The sequence below is a fragment of the Lissotriton helveticus genome, chromosome 11 (genome assembly GCF_964261635.1).
Source record: "Lissotriton helveticus chromosome 11, aLisHel1.1, whole genome shotgun sequence".
In the NCBI taxonomy this organism is placed as follows: Eukaryota; Metazoa; Chordata; class Amphibia; order Caudata; family Salamandridae; genus Lissotriton; species Lissotriton helveticus.
In genome coordinates this window covers 905,410,425-905,436,141 of record NC_136072.1, presented here as the reverse complement: position 1 = coordinate 905,436,141, position 25,717 = coordinate 905,410,425, and the positions used below count along the sequence as shown (strand labels likewise).

The window sequence follows — 25,717 nt, the reverse complement described above, 5'->3', positions numbered from 1 at the left end:
CCCCTCGGCTTCCAGCTTACTCTCCATCACAAGTTCCGTTATGGGCAGGTAGTTTCTCACATGGATCACCCCCTCACTGAGAGGATTGTCTCGGGTTTGCTATATCTCCTAAATGAGTGTCACACAGGTAATTTGCTGTCTCCTTAAGTGTCCCCGGTTGTTCAGCTACTTGGGGTAAGTTCCGGCAGGGACTCGTTTGCTCCTCCCCACCCGACCACTCTCCCACGCTTACTTGTGGTGTCTTGGCTTCTCTGCCCACTTGTGCTGCGTTATACGAGTGTCGGCGGCCACTGTCTCTCCCTTGAACCGCTGCTCCGTTACCGCTGCCTCAGTCAGCCGCTTCGAGCCGCTTCCTGATCCTCGCAGACGCTCTCCTCAGGCACGAAGGCTCCGCCCCCGTCCGGCCTCCTCCTGCAGTCTCCCCGCCTCTTCCGACGCTACCTCAGGTTCCTCCGGATGGCAACACGGTTCAGCTGGGCTCTTCCTCCTCTTCCGATCCCACGACAGGGATCCCACACGGCAGTGGCGCTTACTTCGGGTAAGGTCAACAGCTGGTTCCGCCGCTTCTCTTCACAATGTGGACTCCGGGCTCATGTGCTGCAGTCGCGGCAGTTTTAACTCCTTGACCCCTGATTCCTTTACCATTCAGAGTGTCACTGTGTCCAGGTTCGTTTCCACTGCACACGTGCCTTCAGGGCAGGACTTCACAGGTCACTTGAGAGCCACGCTGCGAGAGTCACTGATGGTTATAAAACTTGCCACGGAGTCTTCTGTTTCTTAATATGGTTGCTGTGGCAGTGGGGTTTGGTCAGCCTATGAGGGGTCACTTCCCAGTAGAGCAACAGCCGGCCCCAAAGGTCGATCTTGTCACTACTAGTGTGATATCCTCCTCCTCAAGTCGCCTCTCTCCGCACTGGTCACTTCTAATACTGTCCCAAAATGGCTCCCTGGTCACTGGCCTTTTATAGGCTGGCCTCAGACCCCTGGAAGCTACTAGTTGGTTCTGGAACCTTCCTCACGCTAGCCTATGGGTCTGCCACCCTTAGGTGACCGTTATGGCAGTTAGTAGCCACCATTTTAGGAATCATGTTCTAACAGTTGCTTTCTGTGAGGAAAACTAGGCCTTGGTAAAACAATAGGCCCAAGAAACACCTAGCCCCCACGAGAACACTGGAAAAATTCTGGTGGACATTAAAAAAAAGAAAATACATAACTGGATTCACTGGAATGCCAAAGGGGACAAAATAAATAATAATTGTGAGGGAACTCACAGGGGCAGACAGGTCTAACAACATGTATGGGACAGCTCGTACTTTTTTAATTTCAAGCAGTTTTATTCCAACAAACACCTTCCATGCCTCAACCCACACAAATTGGTGTAGCGCTACTGCAGTAAAGTTCTTAACGCAAAGATCAGCATAAATGTAACAAAAAATACCTAAAAGATCTTTGTTGATCGAACAACTATGGAACAATTATTTGAATTAAAGATCAAAACACTTGGAAAAGGCTTCAGATTCTGTTCGGGCACTGTGGAAATTCACACAAAATATTGGAATATGTGACAGACAAATGTCACTTCTCAGATAGTGAGATGTGAGTTTGCATACAATTCATCCAACACTTCAAATGGCTTTCTTGAAATGCCGTTTTTGTGAAGCAGAGGTGGTTCGAGCTGTTCAGGCAGCCATTCTTGTACGAACACAACTGGGTGAAATGGCCTCCCTTAAGTAGTTGCGAGTGTTAATAAGCATTCGAAAAAGCTGTCAATTGCACAGTGCTTAAACGATTTTCACTAAATAGACATTATTTTGTGGTCATGCTAAGACGCGCTAGACTTTTTGCCATCTGGTTAGCACTGACATTATTGTGAGAATATTTGAAAGAGAGCAAAATAAAGCACCAAAATGAGAGTATTCAGGAAACACAAGAACTACAGTGTAGACGAGCACGTACGAGTCATCTTCTGTGAGCCTCGCCTGCTGCCTCTCCTCTCGTCATTTTACATTGAACGCGCTCACCGCTCAGACCATCTGGATTGCATTACACGGGCACTCTGACAGCTCCTAATTAAGATTAATAGTCTGCCGTGCGCGTAACCGCACAGAATATGCCAACATGGCCGCCTAACATTACATATGCCCTATGGCATCAAGACTACTACAAAAACAGCACCGCAACGACCAATCACCATTCAGATAATAAAAAAACTCACTGAAAATGCACGAGCTAAGAAAAATTTATCCAGCACTGAACAGAATACCCTTTACAATACGGCTCGCAGCTCCTCCCCACTTCTGACGAAGTGGTGACGTCGCCGAGCCCGTAAAAATTACCTCCATGCGTCTCTCCGTGTCGTACCTCATCGTCCTCGTTCCTCCGCTCCAACCGGAAAAAGAATCAGCCAGGCCCCCCTGACCAATCACAATGCTGCATAGGGAATGGGGGCCTGGGCATGTTCTCCATGCAGGCTGTAATGCAGCCAGCATGGAGAACATACAAAGTGTGCATGACTGTTTGGCCGGCTCGAGAGGGCAGGTCAAACCGTCAGGCGGGGTTTACAGAGTGTCACTACTTCTTCCCCTGCTCTGAGAGTAGAGCACTCCCGCCCTGAAAAGACACAGGACAAATAAAATGATAAAAACATCAAGTTATTATCATTTTATTTTTCCTTCATTTCCAGTGCTAAAAGCAGTGGGGTGACGCTCTACCTCAGCGGAAGAGCAGCCACTGCAGCCCAGCTTCTGTCAATGTCCTCCAGCACAGAGAGCTAGTAATGCTCCTCTCAGAGAGACCAGAGTCTCCCCTCACCCAAGACTCCCTCCTTGCCTGGCAGCCTACACCCCCTCTCACCCGACATGCACCATCCCTGCTGAAATTAATATGAGTGAATTTGTCACTAGAATGGGAGAAAGCATGTGGGAAGGAACTCTGGCCCGCATGTTTTCTCACTCTAGGAACAAATTCTTGTGATGTAAAAGATACCGACCGGCCAGAATCTGAGATTTCAGAAAGTCTGAATCAGGATTCTAACCTAAGGGACAATCCCTATATTACAATGCAGGACGAGATTAGCCAAATTAAACACTTTACAGCAAGACCAGATTTGTATGTTTCCCCCATCCCAATCACAAACGATGAGGACCCATCTTACTTTCTTTGTATCAGTGGAATTTGTCTTCTTTGTAGGTTTCTCGGGTTGCTCTGGTTTCTGGGAGTGCTTGCTCCATGCCTTCGCTTTTGTTGGGTCGCCAAATGATTTGCAGAATTCAACCTTTGAAAATAAAAAAAAATAAGAATTGACTGTTGTTATTCTGATTTATGAAAAAATGTGCTCATATCCATATGTGATGGGATGTGTTTCACAGTTTAACAAGGACTGTCAATCCATGGAAAGGAGGCATTCATGAATAAAACTCTGATATTCTTCTGCAAAAGTAGAATTATTTTGGACATACAATTGGTAAGCAAAGGAAAGAAAGACAAGCTAATTTAATTATTATATTTTGTAAGCGTTTTATGGAGCTTTCTTGGACTAACAACAGTATTAGACTGCTTACATAGTAACAAACCAATACATATTTTGCAGAACAGTGAGGTAGATCACTGGATATAAAATTATAAATTGGAGCACCAAAAGATATTCATTTTACTTCAGGCATAAAAAGAAAAGAGAGGCTTCCAGACTACTTAGACTGACTAAACATGTAGACGTATTTAGGCATAAGGCATTTCAGACTAGGCAACTAGTTGGATATTTACCTGTTGCTTCAACGGATTGACAATATCAATTGCATCTGGGTGATGCAAGAAACTTTCATGATGAACAGAAGAGTCCATGTGCAGGGTGTATTATGGCTTTGAGAGGGAAAATCAAGAATGAAGAGACACAACAAGAATGGCACTGTCAACCACCAGGTGAAAGATAACCAGGCAGTGGAGTGCTATTCTTAGGTGTTTAAGAGACAGCAAAAGGTGAAAACTGGTAGCTTTCACTACTTTGTTTACAAGAAGAAACGGTGAAAGAAAATATTCTAAAGTAAAGCCTAACTATGTACCTGTAGGTGAGAGACACCAAGAGCGATATTATACTTTGAAAATGGGGAAGAACACAGAGTCAAATGTGTTCATATACAAGGGTTAATCAGTGAGAACGTAGCTTTCTGGGCATTAAGCATCCAAACGTTGGCAGTCATCCATGTTTGGAGAGTAATGGATAAGCAGTCTTTGGGGTCATCACATATTGGTGAATAGAAATGCCCAATCCCTCAAATATTGTGCTCAGAGGCTCAAGGTACAAACTAAACAGAGAAGGAGCTAAAACTATGGCTCAGTAACCCCACATGACACTGTGGGACAGGTCGAGGAATTATTTATCCATCTTCATCAGGAAAGAGGTTAACCAACAAAGGGGTTGGTCAAGGTCCACGCAGAGTTCCAAGATTGAGAGATTAGCCTTGTATGATCAACTGTAGAACAATTTATTCAGGGATCAGATAAAAGAATAAGACAGGAGTTCTCACTGCTTACATTTTGCAGTACCTCATTTAAGTTTTTTTTCCAGGGTGGTGTTCTCAAGGCTACAGTAGAACCAGAAGCCACATTAATCATCAATAAGAGCTGTACTTTAGTTATCTAGGTAATGATTTGTTCTGACGCACAGCTTATGATGTCTTTACCAAGGCTAAGCAGGTTGGAAAACATTCTGTAAAATGGTAGGAAAACTATGGCTTGAGTTGGGTTACTTCTGTATGGGGATGATTTAGCCAGATATCAATAGATCGTTTAAGATTCTCTGAGTAAGTGACGTACTAATCAGGGCTGACATAATGATACAAAGTTAAACTGGCTTTAAAGACAATCAATGGCACCAGGCGCAATAGTATTTGGATGAGGACTGCATGTTCTGCTCTGTGCTGATTGGAACAAAGTGTTCAAAATGTAACTGGTTTTGGGGAGACAGTCTCTTTAATGTCAAGGAAGGCAACAATTTGTGTCACAATTAGCTAATGTAGATGGTAGAATTTAGCGATAGGAGTGATGTTCGGATAAATATAGTGAATGCTTTAACAGAATTAGAGGAAGAGTCCATTTGTTCCTGTAAAAGTTTTACTTTGGGAGCAATGATGGACTGTTTTTAAATTGTCTTCTCAGAGCTTTTAGTTGTTGTGCAGAAAATCAGCGATTTATATACTTGCTAAGTTTGATTACCTGTCTCTCAGCCAACTAAAGGTGCTTATGTTTATTGATGTTCCATACTATATCACCTACTGTCTACAAAAATGTAAAATTAACAAATTAACTTAATTTCATGTGTTATAGGGATCATATGAAATAGTCTACAATGTGTGTTAACTGTTTACAGCATTTATGTAAAAGCCTTTTCAGTTTAAACAATAAGCTTTTTGAAGGCGGTTTGTCCAGCAAGTATTGTTCTTTTTTTTCTTTCTTAAATCATAGCAAGGAAAGAGAGCAATTACAAAAGAACCGATGCTCTGACAAGATTCAAGCGTGACTCTACATCTTTTATCTTTGTCTGTGCAATGCATTATAAGATAACCAGCATAGATTTTGTCAAGCACACTTTTTTAAGACAGCTAAGGAGACAGAAAATTGTTTTAAACACATTAGACTAAAAGTGATACCAAAAGCATAGGATTCCAAACAGCAGGGAATGATCAACCTACCAAAGATCAAACTCAGTCAGGTTTTCAGGATATTAAAAATGAAAATCGAGGTGAAAATGTACATAAAACAAATGTCAAGAGGAATTATTTTTATATGTGTTAATCATTCCAAAACCAAACTGAATTTTTAAATACAGTGATTTGATCTCAGCCACAAAATTAATTTCTACAATGAAAAGTTTAGTCACCTAGGAAACTTACCGAGACTCTTGCAGTGTCAATGAAGGCCTTGTTAAAGTGATTAAGAGCAGTTCTTGCCTCATCCTCAGAGCTAAAGCCAATGAAGCCAAACTTACGGAATTTTCCTTCCTTTGTGAACTTCAAAGTACAATCCGTTAGCGTTCCAAAGGCGCTAAAGAGAGACCGGAAACGATCTTCTTTCATCTGAAAATTAAGAGCAAAGAACAAAGACGGTAGGCTGATTATAAAGAGAAAAAGTATGAAGACCTGCAAGGCAAAAAGTGGAGAAAAGGAGAAGAGTGAGTTTGGAAGGCAATGAAGAAGGAAAAACACTCAAGACAAGGCAGGTAGTTGGAAACAAACGAGCGTTGGCAAAGTAATAAATGGGTGACCAAGAGAGCAAACAGGAGTGTGAGGGAGCAAAAGGTTGGCTGAGAAAGAAGATGTGTGGGCCAGCTTCCGAGAGAGAATAGAAGACAGAAGACGGGGTACAGATAAATTAAGAGAATGGGGAGGGGAATAGGAGAATCAGATAAGGGACTAAACGCCAGAGAGGCAGAGACAGTGAGGTCAGGAGGTCAGAGAAAGGGGGAAATGGCTGAGAGAGAGTGGGTGGAGTTGAGAAGGCAGACAGGTTTGCCAAGAGTTTTGGTCTGAGCAAGTAGAATCAGAAAAATAGGAAAATAATCACTTTATGCCTGTGGCATAGATCACAAAGAAAAAGTACACTGGATAGGGGGAAAGCAGCTTCGCCTTCCATATTGGATCATCAAGAAATGGGCTGCTTTGCATTTGTGCAACTGGTGGTAAAGCAGTTACAATGCCTGCTCCAAACATTTAATATAGGGCCCACTACCTAATTCATTCTACTTGCAACAGGACACAATGCATGACTACAAAGCAATACGAGCATAGTGCAATCCATGCAAAGATTATTGTGATCAGTATTGGCATGAGCACAAATCTGCCTATTTTGTGAAAGTGATAAAGAACACTGCATCTTGCCAGAAACTACAAAACACTCGTATATGAAAGATACACAACACAAGAGCACCAGCACTCAAAATAGTCTGCCTGATTAATAAACAATCTCTTGGATGTCAACTGAAAGGTCGAAAGTCTGATGTAACAACCTGCCTCTCATTTTAGTGTCCTGGCAGACTCCATATATTTACTGGCGCATGAGATCTGTGTCATGAGTCTCCTGACAAGTGCTCTACACAATGTTGGCATTTTGCTAATCAGCAGCTTGCTAAGCCATGTTGGGTAATTAAAGTAAAACAAAAGTGGCACTTCTTTCAACATTGCCGACGAGACCAGGCCATGCCACTACGAACAATAGGTGGCAACTGATTACAGCCCTGGGTGCATGCTTTTATACATGAATACCTTTGGGAAGACAGCCTACAAGCCTTCCATGGTAAAAATGTCACAATGGGCCACGTACTTTCCTAGGTTGTGTGTGGAGTTCGGATGAGACTGTAGAGGTGTATGTGAGGTAGATTACCCATGTGGGATCCCCCTGGCTGTGTGCAAGTCCTAAAGAGGTAGGGTGTTCCACAGGGTTAAGAAGTAGCCAGTGTAAGTGCATGTTCAGTCAGTTGTTTCCCTGCATGTACTCCTGTGCTGCTCCTCAGACTTGCATCTTCCTCAGGAATTCTTTGTAAATTCTAGTGCAACTATCTGGCTTGAATTATTCTGTTAGACAAAGGAGATGGAAGGACCTTTTGTTGCAATGGACCTGAACCAAACCAGTTGCAGTAAGGCAGCCAGTGACCTAGACTATGGCTGCTTTCCAAACCCTCATCCTCGCATCCCACACTTTGGGGTCGATTCCGATCCGCTAAAAATCACCGTCCGTACGACTCGCATCCGGAGCCGTTTCCGTACGACTCGTACAGACGCCGTACGACCCGACGATTACGATCCCGACCGGGCTACCAGGACGCGAGTCGTACGGTCTATGTCAGGTAAGGGCGATTCGTACGGAAAAGCGCACAATCACATAACACCGTACAGCGCTGGGTGTACGGCACGTACCCCCCATGATCGCAGGGGTACGTGATCATGGGGTATACGTGCCGTACCCGGGGGGGGGGGGTGTTCTGTACCTGTTTCGGGGCGAACTCTGCTTTTACGGCAGTTTCCAGCTCCCGTAGAAAAAGGGTCATACGGAGCGTACCCAACACGGATCGTACTTGCCAGGTTGTAAGAAGCAGCCGCGAACCGTACAAACGTCGTGTACAGCGGGTTCCGAGGGCGATTCGTACGGTAATTCGATTCGTACTGTCCCTGGTACGAATCGTACGGATAGCTGCATTGGGTGTGGATCATACTACGTTGTTCGTACGGGGACGGTTACGGGTACGAATCGTACGGAAACAAATGCTCCGTATGACGATTCTGAGCGCTTTTTACGGGATCGGAATCGACCCCTTGGTGTTGATGAACAGAGCTGTTTGAGAGCAACATACAAACTAATAGTGACAGTTTCACCTAAATGTGGTTGCCTTGCAGCTGTGACTCACAGAAAGTAAAATACACTTAGAGCAGACTGTTTGTTCCAAACCCAACCTTTGAGACCAACTTCAAATTTGACGAGCCAGTTGGATTTAGGCCAAAAGAAGCACAGCGGTTTATAGACTAACACAGTGACCATATCCGGTATATTCCTTGATCTCAAGAGTCACTCCACACATGTACTGAGGAAAGTGAGAACCAGAGGAGGATGCTGTGAGTATCTCACTATTAGTGTTAAGGTTTATAGGAACTGGAGTGAGGAATAAATATTGGTGCTGCTGAAAGAAACCAAGAGGCATGCCTGGTTCTTCCACAGCATAAATGCAGTTTCTAGAATCTTGCCATTTGAAGTTGGGAGATGCCAAGCCTCCAAAACCGAGGAGGTTGTAGCTGCTGCCAGGGCTTATCTGCAACCTACCCCGTGCACCCTGCTGTCACTGCATTAGGACTATTTCCCCAGAACTCAATAATCACTCATGGCCCTGAAAGTCTGCACTCTGCATTGCTACCACATCTGCAACCGATGCCTGTGAGTGCCTGTCTGTTGCACCCGGCATTGCTACTACTTCTTCTGCAACCAATGATAGTGAGTCAGTGTGGTACACTCTAAATTGCCTTTAACTCTTCTGAGAACAAGGACCTTGGTAGCTCATGTGTAGTAATATTCACAGTCACTACATCTATGCCATAGGACCAGTCTGTATTGTACCTCTGCACCCAGAAAAGTCTTCTTTCCTCAAGCAGCCAGCTCTGCAGAGCATGTGCAGATACCTGCCACTGCCCTCCTCCTACCTGGATCAAACTGAGCCACCTACCATTATCCACGACTACCTAATGAATACTGTGTGATTTGCTGGGCAGTGCGGTCCACTTAGGTGGCTCCAGTGACGCCACGCAAAGAGAAAAAACAAGAGTATGGATTAAGTATTAAATAGTGCCATCACTGACCACTTACACAGCGTTTAACAGAGCAGTGTTTACCCCTATTTTTGTAAACCTTAATGCGAGTCCCTAAGGTTTAGACAAAAGGACATTTAGATAAAAGATAATAAAGCTCATATCTTTATGCAAAAGTATAATGCTGCTGGGATTTAATAATTATGTGAGTAATATATGCAGCCTGATGTAGACAATTTACCCTGCGCCATCTTTCAACAGCAAGCATCGACTCTTTAACTTTACAATGCCCTGCATGGTCAAAACCTAAAAAGGAGGTACTGGGCAATTCAGTGAGCGCCAGGGCTTGCTGCAGGACAAACACCAGAAATGCCTGCCACTAGCGTTACCCAACTGTCCTCGAGTCATACAGGCCCTAAAGAACTAGTGGGATGCTAGTATTGTCCATAACCATATCTATATCTATTCAATGAAAATTCTAAAGGTTAAACTTTTGCTATAGTTAGGCAAACTTTATTTATTCTTTCTATACCAACCAAACTTAAACTAAACAAACTTTAGAAATACTAAAGTTATACTATAACTTAAAATGATCATTTATGCACCACCATTAAATTACTATAACTTTATTTAGTTTTTCTATACAAATAAAAGTTAAGTTATAACTTTAATTTATAATTTACGCAACACCTTCAAATTATGATAACTTGCGTACTTCCATATACAGTGCATTCAACTCGGTAGCCATAATACATTAACTATAACTCACCACTCTACCGTGCACTCTGTTCTCACAATGATGTGATTTTCAATGTCATAAGTGTTATTGTAAATGCTAGAATTTTAGAAAGTATAAATTACATAATAAAGGGAATAAGCATTACATAGAGACGGCACAACTTTTAGTTATTGTATTGTGGCTACCGAATTGAATACACTGGGAATGGAGGTGCGTGAGTTATAATAATTTAAATTGTTCTGTAAATTTTTTTATTAAAAAGGTATAACTTTAGAATTTCTAACCTAAAACTGGAGTGGTGCAGACTGCAGTGGCACGGAGTGAAGAGTGGTACAGTGGAACGAAGTACAGTGGAATAGTGTACAATGGAGTGGCGTAGAGTGGAGTGCGGTACAATGGACTGGAGTCGAATAGCGTGGAGTGGTATTCAGTGCAGTGGTGTACAGTGGAGTGTTGTAGAGAGGAATAGGATATAGTGGGTTGGGCGTCATCACAACGCATGCCTTTACCACGCGTGCCTTGACAACGCATCCTTTACCACACATATGCCTTTACCAGCCGCGGTCGGTAGTGGGATGACCTGTAGGGCGGTGACGTGGGGAGGGGCAGGGTGGGGAGTAGTAATGTATGGATTAAGGATTTTTACAGCTAAGTTAACATGTAAATAAATAAAACAAATTTCGTTTAGAGCACGCCCACTGCGGCAGGTGGTTAAATTGACTGTGCGCTGCAGCACTTTCATCTTTACCACGCCACTGAAGAAAGGTTATCCCTGAATTGCGTCTGGCGGAAGATTTTATGATGTTTTGTTTCCTGATAAGGTGCCTGCTCGCAAGCACTCAATAAAAAAAAGTGAGCGTTACTCAATTTGTGGGGCCTCACCTCAAATGGGCTCTGTTTGTTGTGGAGATGGAAAATATATATATACGATGTGTTCCTAATCTGGCGTGGTACAAGATCTGAGGCTGAACATTTTGTCACTACTCTCAATGTCAATGATTACAATCTGGCTTTCACTTCTGACATCAGTCAGTCCCATGTGCATTTCTTGGATATGACTATTGAAATTAAAGATGGCGTGTTGCAGACCAAGCTGTATAGAAAACCAACGGCAGGAAACACGGTGCTTCACGCGAGTAGCCATCACCCCGCTCATCTGATTCGGAGCATCCCATATGGAGAGATGCTCCGAATCAGACGTCTGTGCAGTACCATCACACAATGCAGCCAGGCACAGGAAGCTAGTAAAATCAGGTTTCTGGCCAGGGGTTACAAGGCGGAGGAAATTGATAAGGCTATGCGCAGGGCTAATGCGTTATCCCGTGATTCGGCCCTTGAGCCCAAAGATAAGCTGAAACACACTGAGATTCATGATAAACAACCGACTAGATTAATTTGGGCATACAACAGGCAACATGGTGCTTTGAGAAAATCAGTTACTAAATATTGGAATCTGATTAAATGTGACCCCGTCATAGGGAGTACCATGCCAGCCAAGCCTTTAATCACTTATAGGAAAGCCTATTCCATGCAGGATGCCCTGGTTAGACCTAGTCCTGAGGTTGTTTCCCGCAAGAACTGGTTGGATAGAAGCAGAGCCTTTAGGAAATGTTCCAGCTGTAAGGCTTGCCTCCATGGGGTCAACAAATCGGAATATATTATTCCCTTCTCTGCTACCCCACGCAAGATCAATAAACAATTGACTTGCAAGAGTGAGTACGTGGTGTATGTGCTGGAGTGTCCTTGTGGCCTGCGGTATGTTGGTAGTACCAAGCTGCAGGTCCACAAGAGAATACTCCAGCACATACGGGCGATCAACACCAATGACTCCGCGTATCCGGTAGCTCGGCACTTCAAAGAGTGTCACAACAACAACAGTGCACTCTTAAGATATTATACCATTGACTCGATAAGCCCCTTAAGAAGAGGAGGTGATAGAGAGGGTGCTCTGAGGAGTCTAGAGACCAGGTACATCCTGGAGATGGACAGTAAGACACCAGGAGGTCTGAACTCCACAGAGGACTTCTATACTTGCCTGTAAACCTCATGTTGAACCATCCATATCGTTATACATGATGATCAGTTAAATGGCTATTGATATACAGCAGATTTTGGCCATTGTGCACATGGGCACACTTTGTGGTTATTTTATTACAAGTCTTATAACCTTTGATAATGTGGACACAGCAGCGTATTCTCTCAGCCTAGGATTAGGCTGAGTACTAGTGCATGAAAAAATTTAATATGAAAGAAAACAAAGTTATTTGATTTATACAATTTTTATTATTGTTTCAAATTTTTCAAATTATTAAGCACAATCACTTTGGTTTGAACATTTTTTGCTCTGAAGAAAGATCAATGGGACTATTATAGTTGGTTGTGTTAGCATTGTGATTTTATAAGGAGGCTGCGATAATGTATTCAAACTGATATTATCTCCTCCATGGCTTTGTCACGGTATTGTGCGCCAAACATCACAGTGTGCGTTATGCAGCATTATTATCCCAATTTCATTGGATATCTTATGTGATGTGTTATGCAAACTCATTCTAAGAATTTTGTACAGTTTTTTATCTGTTTTACATTAATGAAATTTATTTTGTAATATGTATATAGATAACATCGAAGTGTGGAAATGGTTTTAATTGTATTTTACATTTTTTACATATTCCCATCATGATTATATTGATCTGAATTTTTGACATTATTGAAGGTCTAAATTCAAGACACAAACTGTATATATAATGTTGCTGTATTTGCACATACTGAATTTGACAACAGGGATTAGCCTGTAATTCAAACTACTTAACAGTCTTTTTTCCATTGCTTGTAACCTAGAGTAGGAGCATGTGACTGTTTAACAACCAATCACGGTTCAAACCAATATGGCACTTGCACTTTAAATTCTGCCTTTCCTCACTTATGCGTCATGTGACCAAGGCCTCTGGGTAGGCCGAAACGTTATGTCGAGGTGGGCCTTCCAAGCAACTGAATAAAACACTGCTCACCTGCACTTTGGGTCTTCCTCTCTTCTTCTGCGGCGATGGAATCCGTTACTGGGCTCTGGTGAGAGTATATATATATATATATATATATATATATATATATATATATATATATATATATATTATATATATATATATATATATATATATATATATCAGAAGAGCTTCTCGGCAAGCAGATGAACACGCGGACCCCAAGAGTTCTTTGTGCCAATTTTATTTTTCAAATATCCCGCACCAAAGCCGCCATGACGCGTTTCGGTCCCACCTGGACCTTGATCACATGACGCATTGCATTGAACAAAACGCCCTTTTAAAGTGCTAATGCCATTGTTTTCAGCTGTGTTAAGTCCATACAACAAAAGAAAACAGACTATACATGTTAAAATTGATCAAAGATGCGGAAGTAAGTATCACCGAGCATTTCATTGTATTGCAACAACAGCAGCCAAACGTATTTTAGTAAACAATTTCATATTTACAAAATAAAGACCATGGTAAATGGATATAAATTAATAAATCCAAAGCAATGTATAAAAATATAAATATTATTTATATCAATATTTATAAAATCAATAAACAAATTCACATTTATCCACCAATATATGATGGTGAAAAATGGGTGAGGTTTGACATGCATTATAAAACCCCAAAATAGCATGTCCATGTAATGAGGGGCTATTTATATAAAGCATGAGCCATAGTGTCTTACAATGGGTCCCCATATACTCACTATATACCATGGTGGTAATGATATCGTATATGAGATTGTGATGGCTGCTGTGGACAATTATATGTATAGTTACCCTGTGTACAGGGCTTTTCTCAATGTTGCCCAAGTGGGCAAACACAGCTTACTAAAGAATTTATTTTTTTTGCAAAAAAGGGCGATGGCCGAACTACTAATAAGTGATTCCTCAGACATTTAGGCGTTCCGAGGTGTATTAGTGAAGATAAACATTTATCATAAATAATAAAAAAATGCCACCCAAGTGATTTACAAAATCAAAAATAATAAAAGAAGAGAACCAAGATATTGTGATTTCGTGCACAAGATCTTTAAAGTTTTTTTGAGTGGATAACTGAATCAGAGCGCTCATAATTCATCAGACCTAAAACTATAAATACACATAAGTCATGATTTATAAGCATGTGTATAAGTCTTCGGTCGCATTCAACCCAAAGGGAGACTTGGTGTTCAGCTCTAGGATATATTTGGTCTCTAGTTTGCGAAGTGCACTCTCCCTATTGCCCCCTCTACGGGACAATGGTATGCAGTCAATAGCAAAGTAATTCATCAGGGTCGGGTTGCTGTTGTGGACTTCCTCGAAATGCCTCGCAACCGGCTATGCCTGGTCTTTATTTGCAATGGCGCGAATGTGTTGAAGAATCCGTCTGTGCACGGGCAATTTTGTGCTGCCCACATAGCGTAGTGCACATGGACATTCTAAAACATAAACCACGTGCTCCATTTTGCAGGTGATTCTTTTGGTGATTTTAACAGGTCTAGGCAAAAATGGGGTATTGTACGTTTTTACATTTTTAGCATGATTACATGCTTTGCATATTAGACATTTAAAGAACCCCTTTTGTTTTGATAGCCAGTTCGAGGGTGATTTAATCTCCGCATTACTTTTAACAAGACAATTTGCCATTGACCGAGCCTTCCTAAAAGCAAGTTGTGGCAATCGATTATGTTGAGTCAAATCCTCCCCAATTATGGGGTCCCGTAAGAGTAAACCCCAATGTTGCTTAAGGATTCGTCTAATAGCACCATGCTGTTTGCTAAAGCCCAAGGTGACTCTGACTTTAGATGGTTGGAGGTCAATCCCAGCTGGACTTACTTTACCCGGAGTTAGTACCTGTTCCCTGCTTAGATTTTTGGTCTTGTAATGGCCTTATTCACAATAGATGGACCATAGCCTCTCATGAGAAATCTTTTTTTGCATGCAGTCTGGGCAAGTTTACATTCCTGTTCATTGCTGCAGATGCGCTTGATTCTAAGCATCTCCCCATAGGGGATGCTATGAATCAAGTGCGTAGGGTGATGGCTAGATGCATGCAGCAGTGAGTTGCCCGCAGTGGGCTTACGGTAAAGTCTAGTAGACAGGGAGCCATCCAATATGAAGACTTCCGTATCCAAAAAGACCACCGAATTCTTACTCATGTGGGCAGTAAATTCCAAGTTTAGATGGTTCATGTTTAAATTATCGACAAATTGTATGGCTAATTCTTCTGACCCCCTCCAAATTAAAAAAAGGTCATCTATATACCTTAGCCATAGGCGGACGTGTTCTTTCAAGATGTCCTCATATTGCCTCTTGAGGACCTGCTCCTCCCACAGCCCCATATGCAGACAAGCATAGCTGGGAGAGAAGCAGGCCCCCATAGCAACCCCCCTTATCTGTTGAAAGATAGTATTGTCGAAATAAAAATAATTGTGCTCCAGACACATCTTGACCATATCAACAAGCATCCTATTATGCAAATGGAAACATGCTGGACTGCGATTTAGATAGTGTTCGACCGCTTTAACTCCATCGATATGACTGATGGAAGTATATAGGGAGGTCATGTCCATGGTAATGAGTATTAGGTCATATATATATATATATATATATATATATATATATATATATATATATATATATATATATATCAAAGCTCCAAGGGGTGACCACAAACGAGCAGCACTCACACACAGCACGCTTTTTCCCCTGTAAAAGCGATTTTATTATGCACAGCTTGATTGCTCAGTAGTTCAAGGCATACGACTGCCGCCTGACGCGTTTCATAAATAACTTCCTCAGAGGCACTGCAGTCGAAGGAAGCAACGGGCCACACCCACCCAATTTCACCATATCGCACGCTGATATTCAGCTGCTCTCAATGAGACAATGCGTAGAGTCCTCTGGGAGATGTAGTTCGTTGACTGCCTCCTTGAATGTTTGCTGAAATGTCGGCTCTCCATGAGCCCCGAGCAATGGTGGCAGCGCTATGTCTCGTGCTGTGTGCCATATTCAGCCCCGCATCTTACAAGCTGATGGCCCCCTCCGCTTGGGGTGGTGCCCGCTCAGCGGCTGGCCTGCCGCTTTAACATCAAAGCTCCAAGGGGTGACCACAAACGAGCAGCACTCACACACAGCACGCTTTTTCCCCTGTAAAAGCGATTTTATTATGCACAGCTTGATTGCTCAGTAGTTCAAGGCATACGACTGCCGCCTGACGCGTTTCATAAATAACTTCCTCAGAGGCACTGCAGTCGAAGGAAGCAACGGGCCACACCCACCCAATTTCACCATATCGCACGCTGATATGCAGCTGCTCTCAATGAGACAATGCGTAGAGTCCTCTGGGAGATGTAGTTCGTTGACTGCCTCCTTGAATGTTTGCTGAAATGTCGGCTCTCCAGGAGCCCCGAGCAATGGTGGCAGCGCTATGTCTCGTGCTGTGTGCCATATTCAGCCCCGCATCTTACAAGCTGATGGCCCCCTCCGCTTGGGGTGGTGCCCGCTCAGCGGCTGGCCTGCCGCTTTAACATCAAAGCTCCAAGGGGTGACCACAAACGAGGAAGTTATTTATGAAACGCGTCAGGCGGCAGTCGTATGCCTTGAACTACTGAGCAATCAAGCTGTGCATAATAAAATCGCTTTTACAGGGGAAAAAGCGTGCTGTGTGTGAGTGCTGCTCGTTTGTGGTCACCCCTTGGAGCTTTGATGTTAAAGCGGCAGGCCAGCCGCTGAGCGGGCACCACCCCAAGCGGAGGGGGCCATCAGCTTGTAAGATGCGGGGCTGAATATGGCACACAGCACGAGACATAGCGCTGCCACCATTGCTCGGGGCTCATGGAGAGCCGACATTTCAGCAAACATTCAAGGAGGCAGTCAACGAACTACATCTCCCAGAGGACTCTACGCATTGTCTCATTGAGAGCAGCTGCATATCAGCGTGCGATATGGTGAAATTGGGTGGGTGTGGCCGGTTGCTTCCTTCGACTGCAGTGCCTCTGAGGAAGTTATTTATGAAACGCGTCAGGCGGCAGTCGTATGCCTTGAACTACTGAGCAATCAAGCTGTGCATAATAAAATCGCTTTTACAGGGGAAAAAGCGTGCTGTGTGTGAGTGCTGCTCGTTTGTGGTCACCCCTTGGAGCTTTGATGTTAAAGCGGCAGGCCAGCCGCTGAGCGGGCACCACCCCAAGCGGAGGGGGCCATCAGCTTGTAAGATGCGGGGCTGAATATGGCACACAGCACGAGACATAGCGCTGCCACCATTGCTCGGGGCTCATGGAGAGCCGACATTTCAGCAAACATTCAAGGAGGCAGTCAACGAACTACATCTCCCAGAGGACTCTACGCATTGTCTCATTGAGAGCAGCTGCATATCAGCGTGCGATATGGTGAAATTGGGTGGGTGTGGCCCGTTGCTTCCTTCGACTGCAGTGCCTCTGAGGAAGTTATTTATGAAACGCGTCAGGCGGCAGTCGTATGCCTTGAACTACTGAGCAATCAAGCTGTGCATAATAAAATCGCTTTTACAGGGGAAAAAGCGTGCTGTGTGTGAGTGCTGCTCGTTTGTGGTCACCCCTTGGAGCTTTGATGTTAAAGCGGCAGGCCAGCCGCTGAGCGGGCACCACCCCAAGCGGAGGGGGCCATCAGCTTGTAAGATGCGGGGCTGAATATGGCACACAGCACGAGACATAGCGCTGCCACCATTGCTCGGGGCTCATGGAGAGCCGACATTTCAGCAAACATTCAAGGAGGCAGTCAACGAACTACATCTCCCAGAGGACTCTACGCATTGTCTCATTGAGAGCAGCTGCATATCAGCGTGCGATATGGTGAAATTGGGTGGGTGTGGCCCGTTGCTTCCTTCGACTGCAGTGCCTCTGAGGAAGTTATTTATGAAACGCGTCAGGCGGCAGTCGTATGCCTTGAACTACTGAGCAATCAAGCTGTGCATAATAAAATCGCTTTTACAGGGGAAAAAGCGTGCTGTGTGTGAGTGCTGCTCGTTTGTGGTCACCCCTTGGAGCTTTGATGTTAAAGCGGCAGGCCAGCCGCTGAGCGGGCACCACCCCAAGCGGAGGGGGCCATCAGCTTGTAAGATGCGGGGCTGAATATGGCACACAGCACGAGACATAGCGCTGCCACCATTGCTCGGGGCTCATGGAGAGCCGACATTTCAGCAAACATTCAAGGAGGCAGTCAACGAACTACATCTCCCAGAGGACTCTACGCATTGTCTCATTGAGAGCAGCTGCATATCAGCGTGCGATATGGTGAAATTGGGTGGGTGTGGCCCGTTGCTTCCTTCGACTGCAGTGCCTCTGAGGAAGTTATTTATGAAACGCGTCAGGCGGCAGTCGTATGCCTTGAACTACTGAGCAATCAAGCTGTGCATAATAAAATCGCTTTTACAGGGGAAAAAGCGTGCTGTGTGTGAGTGCTGCTCGTTTGTGGTCACCCCTTGGAGCTTTGATGTTAAAGCGGCAGGCCAGCCGCTGAGCGGGCACCACCCCAAGCGGAGGGGGCCATCAGCTTGTAAGATGCGGGGCTGAATATGGCACACAGCACGATACATAGCGCTGCCACCATTGCTCGGGGCTCATGGAGAGCCGACATTTCAGCAAACATTCAAGGAGGCAGTCAACGAACTACATCTCCCAGAGGACTCTACGCATTGTCTCATTGAGAGCAGCTGCATATCAGCGTGCGATATGGTGAAATTGGGTGGGTGTGGCCCGTTGCTTCCTTCGACTGCAGTGCCTCTGAGGAAGTTATTTATGAAACGCGTCAGGCGGCAGTCGTATGCCTTGAACTACTGAGCAATCAAGCTGTGCATAATAAAATCGCTTTTACAGGGGAAAAAGCGTGCTGTGTGTGAGTGCTGCTCGTTTGTGGTCACCCCTTGGAGCTTTGATGTTAAAGCGGCAGGCCAGCCGCTGAGCGGGCACCACCCCAAGCGGAGGGGGCCATCAGCTTGTAAGATGCGGGGCTGAATATGGCACACAGCACGAGACATAGCGCTGCCACCATTGCTCGGGGCTCATGGAGAGCCGACATTTCAGCAAACATTCAAGGAGGCAGTCAACGAACTACATCTCCCAGAGGACTCTACGCATTGTCTCATTGAGAGCAGCTGCATATCAGCGTGCGATATGGTGAAATTGGGTGGGTGTGGCCCGTTGCTTCCTTCGACTGCAGTGCCTCTGAGGAAGTTATTTATGAAACGCCTCAGGCGGCAGTCGTATGCCTTGAACTACTGAGCAATCAAGCTGTGCATAATAATATCGCTTATACAGGGGAAAAAGCGTGCTGTGTGTGAGTGCTGCTCGTTTGTGGTCACCCCTTGGAGCTTTGATGTTAAAGCGGCAGGCCAGCCACTGAGCGGGCACCACCCCAAGCGGAGGGGGCCATCAGCTTGTAAGATGCGGGGCTGAATATGGCACACAGCACGAGACATAGCGCTGCCACCATTGCTCGGGGCTCATGGAGAGCCGACATTTCAGCAAACATTCAAGGAGGCAGTCAACGAACTACATCTCCCAGAGGACTCTACGCATTGTCTCATTGAGAGCAGCTGCATATCAGCGTGCGATATGGTGAAATTGGGTGGGTGTGGCCCGTTGCTTCCTTCGACTGCAGTGCCTCTGAGGAAGTTATTTATGAAACGCCTCAGGCGGCAGTCGTATGCCTTGAACTACTGAGCAATCAAGCTGTGCATAATAAAATCGCTTTTACAGGGGAAAAAGCGTGCTGTGTGTGAGTGCTGCTCGTTTGTGGTCACCCCTTGGAGCTTTGATGTTAAAGCGGCAGGCCAGCCGCTGAGCGGGCACCACCCCAAGCGGAGGGGGCCATCAGCTTGTAAGATGCGGGGCTGAATATGGCACACAGCACGAGACATAGCGCTGCCACCATTGCTCGGGGCTCATGGAGAGCCGACATTTCAGCAAACATTCAAGGAGGCAGTCAACGAACTACATCTCCCAGAGGACTCTACGCATTGTCTCATTGAGAGCAGCTGCATATCAGCGTGCGATATGGTGAAATTGGGTGGGTGTGGCCCGTTGCTTCCTTCGACTGCAGTGCCTCTGAGGAAGTTATTTATGAAACGCGTCAGGCGGCAGTCGTATGCCTTGAACTACTGAGCAATCAAGCTGTGCATAATAAAATCGCTTTTACAGGGGAAAAAGCGTGCTGTGTGTGAGTGCTGCTCGTTTGTGGTCACCCCTTGGAGCTTTGATGTTAAAGCGGCAGGCCAGCCGCTGAGCGGGCACCACCCCAAGCGGAGGGGGCCATCAGCTTGTAAGATGCGGGGCTGAATATGGCACACAGCACGAGACATAGCGCTGCCACCATTGCTCGGGGCTCATGGAGAGCCGACATTTCAGCAAACATTCAAGGAGGCAGTCAACGAACTACATCTCCCAGAGGACTCTACGCATTGTCTCATTGAGAGCAGCTGCATATCAGCGTGCGATATGGTGAAATTGGGTGGGTGTGGCCCGTTGCTTCCTTCGACTGCAGTGCCTCTGAGGAAGTTATTTATGAAACGCGTCAGGCGGCAGTCGTATGCCTTGAACTACTGAGCAATCAAGCTGTGCATAATAAAATCGCTTTTACAGGGGAAAAAGCGTGCTGTGTGTGAGTGCTGCTCGTTTGTGGTCACCCCTTGGAGCTTTGATGTTAAAGCGGCAGGCCAGCCGCTGAGCGGGCACCACCCCAAGCGGAGGGGGCCATCAGCTTGTAAGATGCGGGGCTGAATATGGCACACAGCACGAGACATAGCGCTGCCACCATTGCTCGGGGCTCATGGAGAGCCGACATTTCAGCAAACATTCAAGGAGGCAGTCAACGAACTACATCTCCCAGAGGACTCTACGCATTGTCTCATTGAGAGCAGCTGCATATCAGCGTGCGATATGGTGAAATTGGGTGGGTGTGGCCCGTTGCTTCCTTCGACTGCAGTGCCTCTGAGGAAGTTATTTATGAAACGCGTCAGGCGGCAGTCGTATGCCTTGAACTACTGAGCAATCAAGCTGTGCATAATAAAATCGCTTTTACAGGGGAAAAAGCGTGCTGTGTGTGAGTGCTGCTCGTTTGTGGTCACCCCTTGGAGCTTTGATATATATATATATATATATATATATATATATATATATATATATATATATATATATATATATATGTGAATAAGCTCCCTAGTGGAGTGAAACGCGTTGTCTTTTCATTGAATAAATACGTCATCCTGCAACTCACTTGAGGAGTGATTCTTTTGTTCGTAATTACTACTCGCTACATTGGAAAAGGATAGCTGGAGGTCCATACCTGTTTGACTGGGTGTGAGTGTTTGATTGGTTCAGATGCTCCGTCCATCACCACCCCCTTTTGTACACCTTTGTTTACACTTACGGTTGGTGTGGCTCGTGGAGCTTTGCTGTACACGCAGGGGTTCATCATGTGGTATATATATATATATATATATACCACATGTTGAACCCCTGCGTGTACAGCAAAGCTCCACGAGCCACACCAACCGTAACTGTTAATCAAGTTTGTTTATTCAGGCAGATAAACAAAGGTGTACAAAAGGGGGTGGTGATGGACGGAGCATCTGAACCAATCAAACACTCACACCCAGTCAAAAGATCTGGGTTTCATCCATCACCGTTCTTTAGCCCACTCTGCCACCCCAGTTCAGACATGGCTATATGCAAATCAGTCTGACCCTGTGCCTCATGAGAACAGTCCAGCCCGAACTGCCAAGCCATGCCTTCCCTGGACCGGAAACAAGCTTCCGAGGACCGGTTTCTGGCATTACAGCCGTCTTCAGCCCGGCTTGCTTGAATCCAGTGGCAAAGTGAGCAAGGGACTCACGTCTGAGCATACCCTGCCACACTTATGGCGGCCAAAACGGTACAAAAGGGGGGGGTGATGGACAGAGCATCTGAACCAATCAAACACTCACACCCAGTCAAAAGATCTGGGTTTGATCCATCACCGTTCTTTAGCCCATTCTGCCACCCCACTTCAGACATGGCTATATGCAAATCAGTCTGACCCTGTGCCTCATGGGAACAGTCCGGCCCGAACTGCCTAGCCAGGCCTTCCCTGGACCAGTTTCTGGCGTTACAGCCGTCGTCAGCCCGGCTTGCTGGAATCCAGTGGCAAAGTGAGCAAGGGTCTCACGTCTGAGCATACCCTGCCACACTTATGGCGGCCAAAGCGGTACAAAAGGGGGTGGTGATAGACGGAGCATCTGAACCAATCAAACACTCACACCCAGTCAAAAGATCTGGGTTTGATCCATCACCGTTCTTTAGACTGATTTGCATATAGCCATGTCTGAAGTGGGGTGGCAGAATGGGCTAAAGAACGGTGATGGATCAAACCCCGATCTTTTGACTGGGTGTGAGTGTTTGATTGGTTCAGATGCTCCGTCCATCACCACCCCCTTTTGTACCGTTTTGGCCGCCATAAGTGTGGCAGGGTATGCTCAGACGTGAGTCCCTTGCTCACTTTGCCACTGGATTCAAGCAAGCCGGGCTGAAGACGGCTGTAATGCCAGAAACCGGTCCTCGGAAGCTTGTTTCCGGTCCAGGGAAGGCATGGCTTGGCAGTTCGGGCTGGACTGTTCCCATGAGGCACAGGATCAGACTGATTTGCATATGGCCGTGTCTGAACTGGGGTGGCAGAGTGGGCTAAAGAACGGTGATGGATTAAACCCAGATCTTTTGACTGGGTGTGAGTGTTTGATTGGTTCAGATGCTCCGTCCATCACCACCCCCTTTTGTACCGCTTTGGCCGCCATAAGTGTGGCAGGGTATGCTCAGTGAGTGGGTATCTGAGTGCCTGTATGGTTGTGTGCATGGCTGTATGGGTGTACATGTAGGTGTGTGAGTAGCTGTGTGGGTGAATAAGAGGCTGTGTAAGTGACTATATTGGTGAGTGAGTGGGTGTCAGTGGCTGAGTGGGTGTGAAAGTGACTGCATGGGTGGGTGAGTGGGTGTCTGAATGGCTGTTTAAAAAAGATGTGCTGTGAAAGGGGCTGTGTGGCTGAGTGAGTGGGTGTTTGGTTAAGTAAGTTTTTGTGTGAATGGCTGTATTGTACAGTACGTGTCTGTGTGAATGGATGAATGGTTGAGTGAGAGGATGTGTGTGCTTATGTGGATGTATGAACAGGTATGTAAGTGGGTGTGTGGGTGCTTGTATGGGTGAGTGAGTGGCTGTGTGGAGAGGCTGTACAAGTGAATTGGCGTACTAATGGGTGAATAAGTGAATGTGTGAGTATCGGTATCAGTGAGTGTGTGGCTGTGTGACTAGGTGGGTGTATAAGTGGCATAATGGATGAGTAGGTGGTTGTGTGAGTACTAGTATGGGTCAATGACTAGGTTTGTGAGTGGGTGGGTGTATGAGAGGTTGGCGGTGAGTACCAAGTTAAACCACTCAGAGACAGCACTCCTGCCCATGCAGAACTGCCAAAGGTGGTTGAGCTGTAGGGAGTGGGGTAGAATTGGGATGCTTGCCTGATATGGTCAATTGCATTGTCCCGCTAACACTACAGTCCATAGGCTCCTGACCAGCTGTTTCTGCCTGCCCAATTATCAGTTACAAAGGTAGCTGGCATGATCAGTCGTTTTGCAATAGAACGCTGGTGCCTAGGCAGAGCCAACAATGGTTATGTCCCATGCAATTGTAAAAAAAGATTATAGAATACGTATGTTAAATAAAATGTGGTAGGGTAGTTGGCACTATGACTAATAAGTCCTTCAGGCAAGTTACTCTACTCGTGATAAAGAGTCCCCCAAAGTGTCACAATTAAAATCTAAAAAAAATGCCACATATACACTGACAACATAGAAATATATCTATAAAGAAAGCTGAAAACGTGCCGCTTTTGTATTCGCAAAAAAATGCATCGATCTCCTACCCTGTCACCCTTTAAAAGCGCACCATACCCCCGTGGCGTGGCTCAGTGTTCCTATCTCGGCAATAACACCGTTAGCCTAGTGAACATCTCAGTTATTTCTCACTGTTCAATGTCTTCCTCGGCTGTCGCTTTCTCACCAGTGCAGTGCCTCTCTCAGTTGTGCCTCGTTCAGTCCTTTCATTCCCGACCCTCCCCTCTAGTGGCCCCATCCCAGTAGCACTTACTCCGGTCGGTAGATTCTTCACTATCAGGCGGGACATGATGCTCTTTCCAGAAATCTTGCCTTCTTCCACTACTGTTACAACTCTCTCACGTTGGGTATGGGCGCTGACATCTTTGTTTCATTCACGTGACAGTATGACGTTTCCAAACACGTTTCATGATGCACAAAGTAGAGCGCATGCGCAGAGTGGATGCTTGGGATATGACAAATGCTATTCCGGGGAGAGAGGTTCCTATTATGTACGTGTTCGTGATTTTTGTACGTTTGACGTTTTTCGGGCTGTTATCGAAGAAGAAACGAAACAACAACTAAACGCGGCCAGGTAGACCCGATGGCGTTTATCGGCGATGTTTCTCTGGGCGGGCGGTGAGGGCCGCTGTCCACGCGACGGCCCCGCGCCTTTTAATATGCAAAAGGGGTCTTGTAGCAGTGCCTTTTAAAGGACTCGGTTACGATGGTGGTGCGGTGCAGTGCTGTGAGGCAGCCATCGGCCGAAAGTGCTTCAGTCGCTGCGTTTGCAGGGGCGTTGCTTCAGGGAGTTGTTACACGCCCCTTATAAATGTATTATCTAGCAAATAGTTGGGTACATGTGCTTTCAGTCGGATATGTAGAAGCTGTCTGTCAGATTTCACCTATGATTTTTACATGCACACTCAAAACAAAAACACACACTCAATCGCTCCTATGTTTTTAAGTTGTAAAAACTTGTTCATTTACAACATATTGTCTTTGAAATAACCTTAACAATCCACAGTGCTATCCCTTTCCACTGTCCCTTAGCCCCCTCATGCTCTGCTTTAAATACAAATAATGTATTTTACCATGATCTGCAGTGTCTCCAACCTTTTTTGTAGTGAAAGCTACCAGTCCTGCCAAGCGTCACGCAACAGGTGTGACGCTCACGCATTTCAGTGCGGTGATCCGCATCACCGCACTGAAATGCATTGTCACGCATTTTGCCACCTGTGGCAGGCATGCCAGCGGCGCCTGTGCCCGGGCTCTCTCTGCTGTTCCGAGAGAGGTGCTGTTAGCCGAGTTCCTAAACAGTTAACAAGACTGCCGCTCTCGGCTCTGTGTAGTGGCTGAGAGCGGCACGCTACAATGTATCTCTCTGCACTCGTGGCACCAGGGGGCCGGGATTAAATCCGGATGTGCCGGCGGTAGAGTGCGTCACGTCCGGAGGCACTAGGAAGTCCAGAAAGCGGCGGGGGAATCTGAAAGAAGAGTGCAGGCTGCGCACTAGAATCAGTCTCTCTCATGCCATGATGGCCACCCGCTGCTGCCGCAGGGGGCCGGATGAATCATTTGCGGCGGTCGGCCGCCTGTGCCCTGCTAAACACTGCAGGCTGCACCTTGACCACCTCCTGGCAGTGGCAGCCGAGCTGGCGACAGTCAGCTCTAGTGCCTTGAGGCGTGCGCGCCGCCGGCAGTTTACACAATCCGCTGCATACAGTCAAAAGTGTGCACTGTCCACAAAAAGAATAAGAAGTCAGTATGATGATTAGCATGGTGCGTCGGAGGCCTAGACGATGAA

The 25,717-nt window shown here is 45.7% G+C and overlaps 1 protein-coding gene across 1 annotated transcript in view; it reads right to left on the bottom strand.

Moving 5' to 3' along the window:
- RBM19 (RNA binding motif protein 19) overlaps positions 1-24,319 on the bottom strand; it is a 461,658-nt gene extending 437,339 nt beyond the window's left edge. Inside the window, exons 1-3 of the mRNA XM_078667139.1 lie at positions 24,185-24,319; positions 5,889-6,071; positions 3,155-3,274 (exon numbers count right to left, since the gene is read on the bottom strand). Coding sequence (XP_078523265.1) covers positions 3,155-3,274; positions 5,889-6,071; positions 24,185-24,220 — 339 coding nt within the window. The 5' untranslated portion in view covers positions 24,221-24,319. The remainder of the gene's footprint in view (positions 1-3,154; positions 3,275-5,888; positions 6,072-24,184) is intronic.
- Between the last annotated feature and the right edge of the window lie 1,398 nt (positions 24,320-25,717).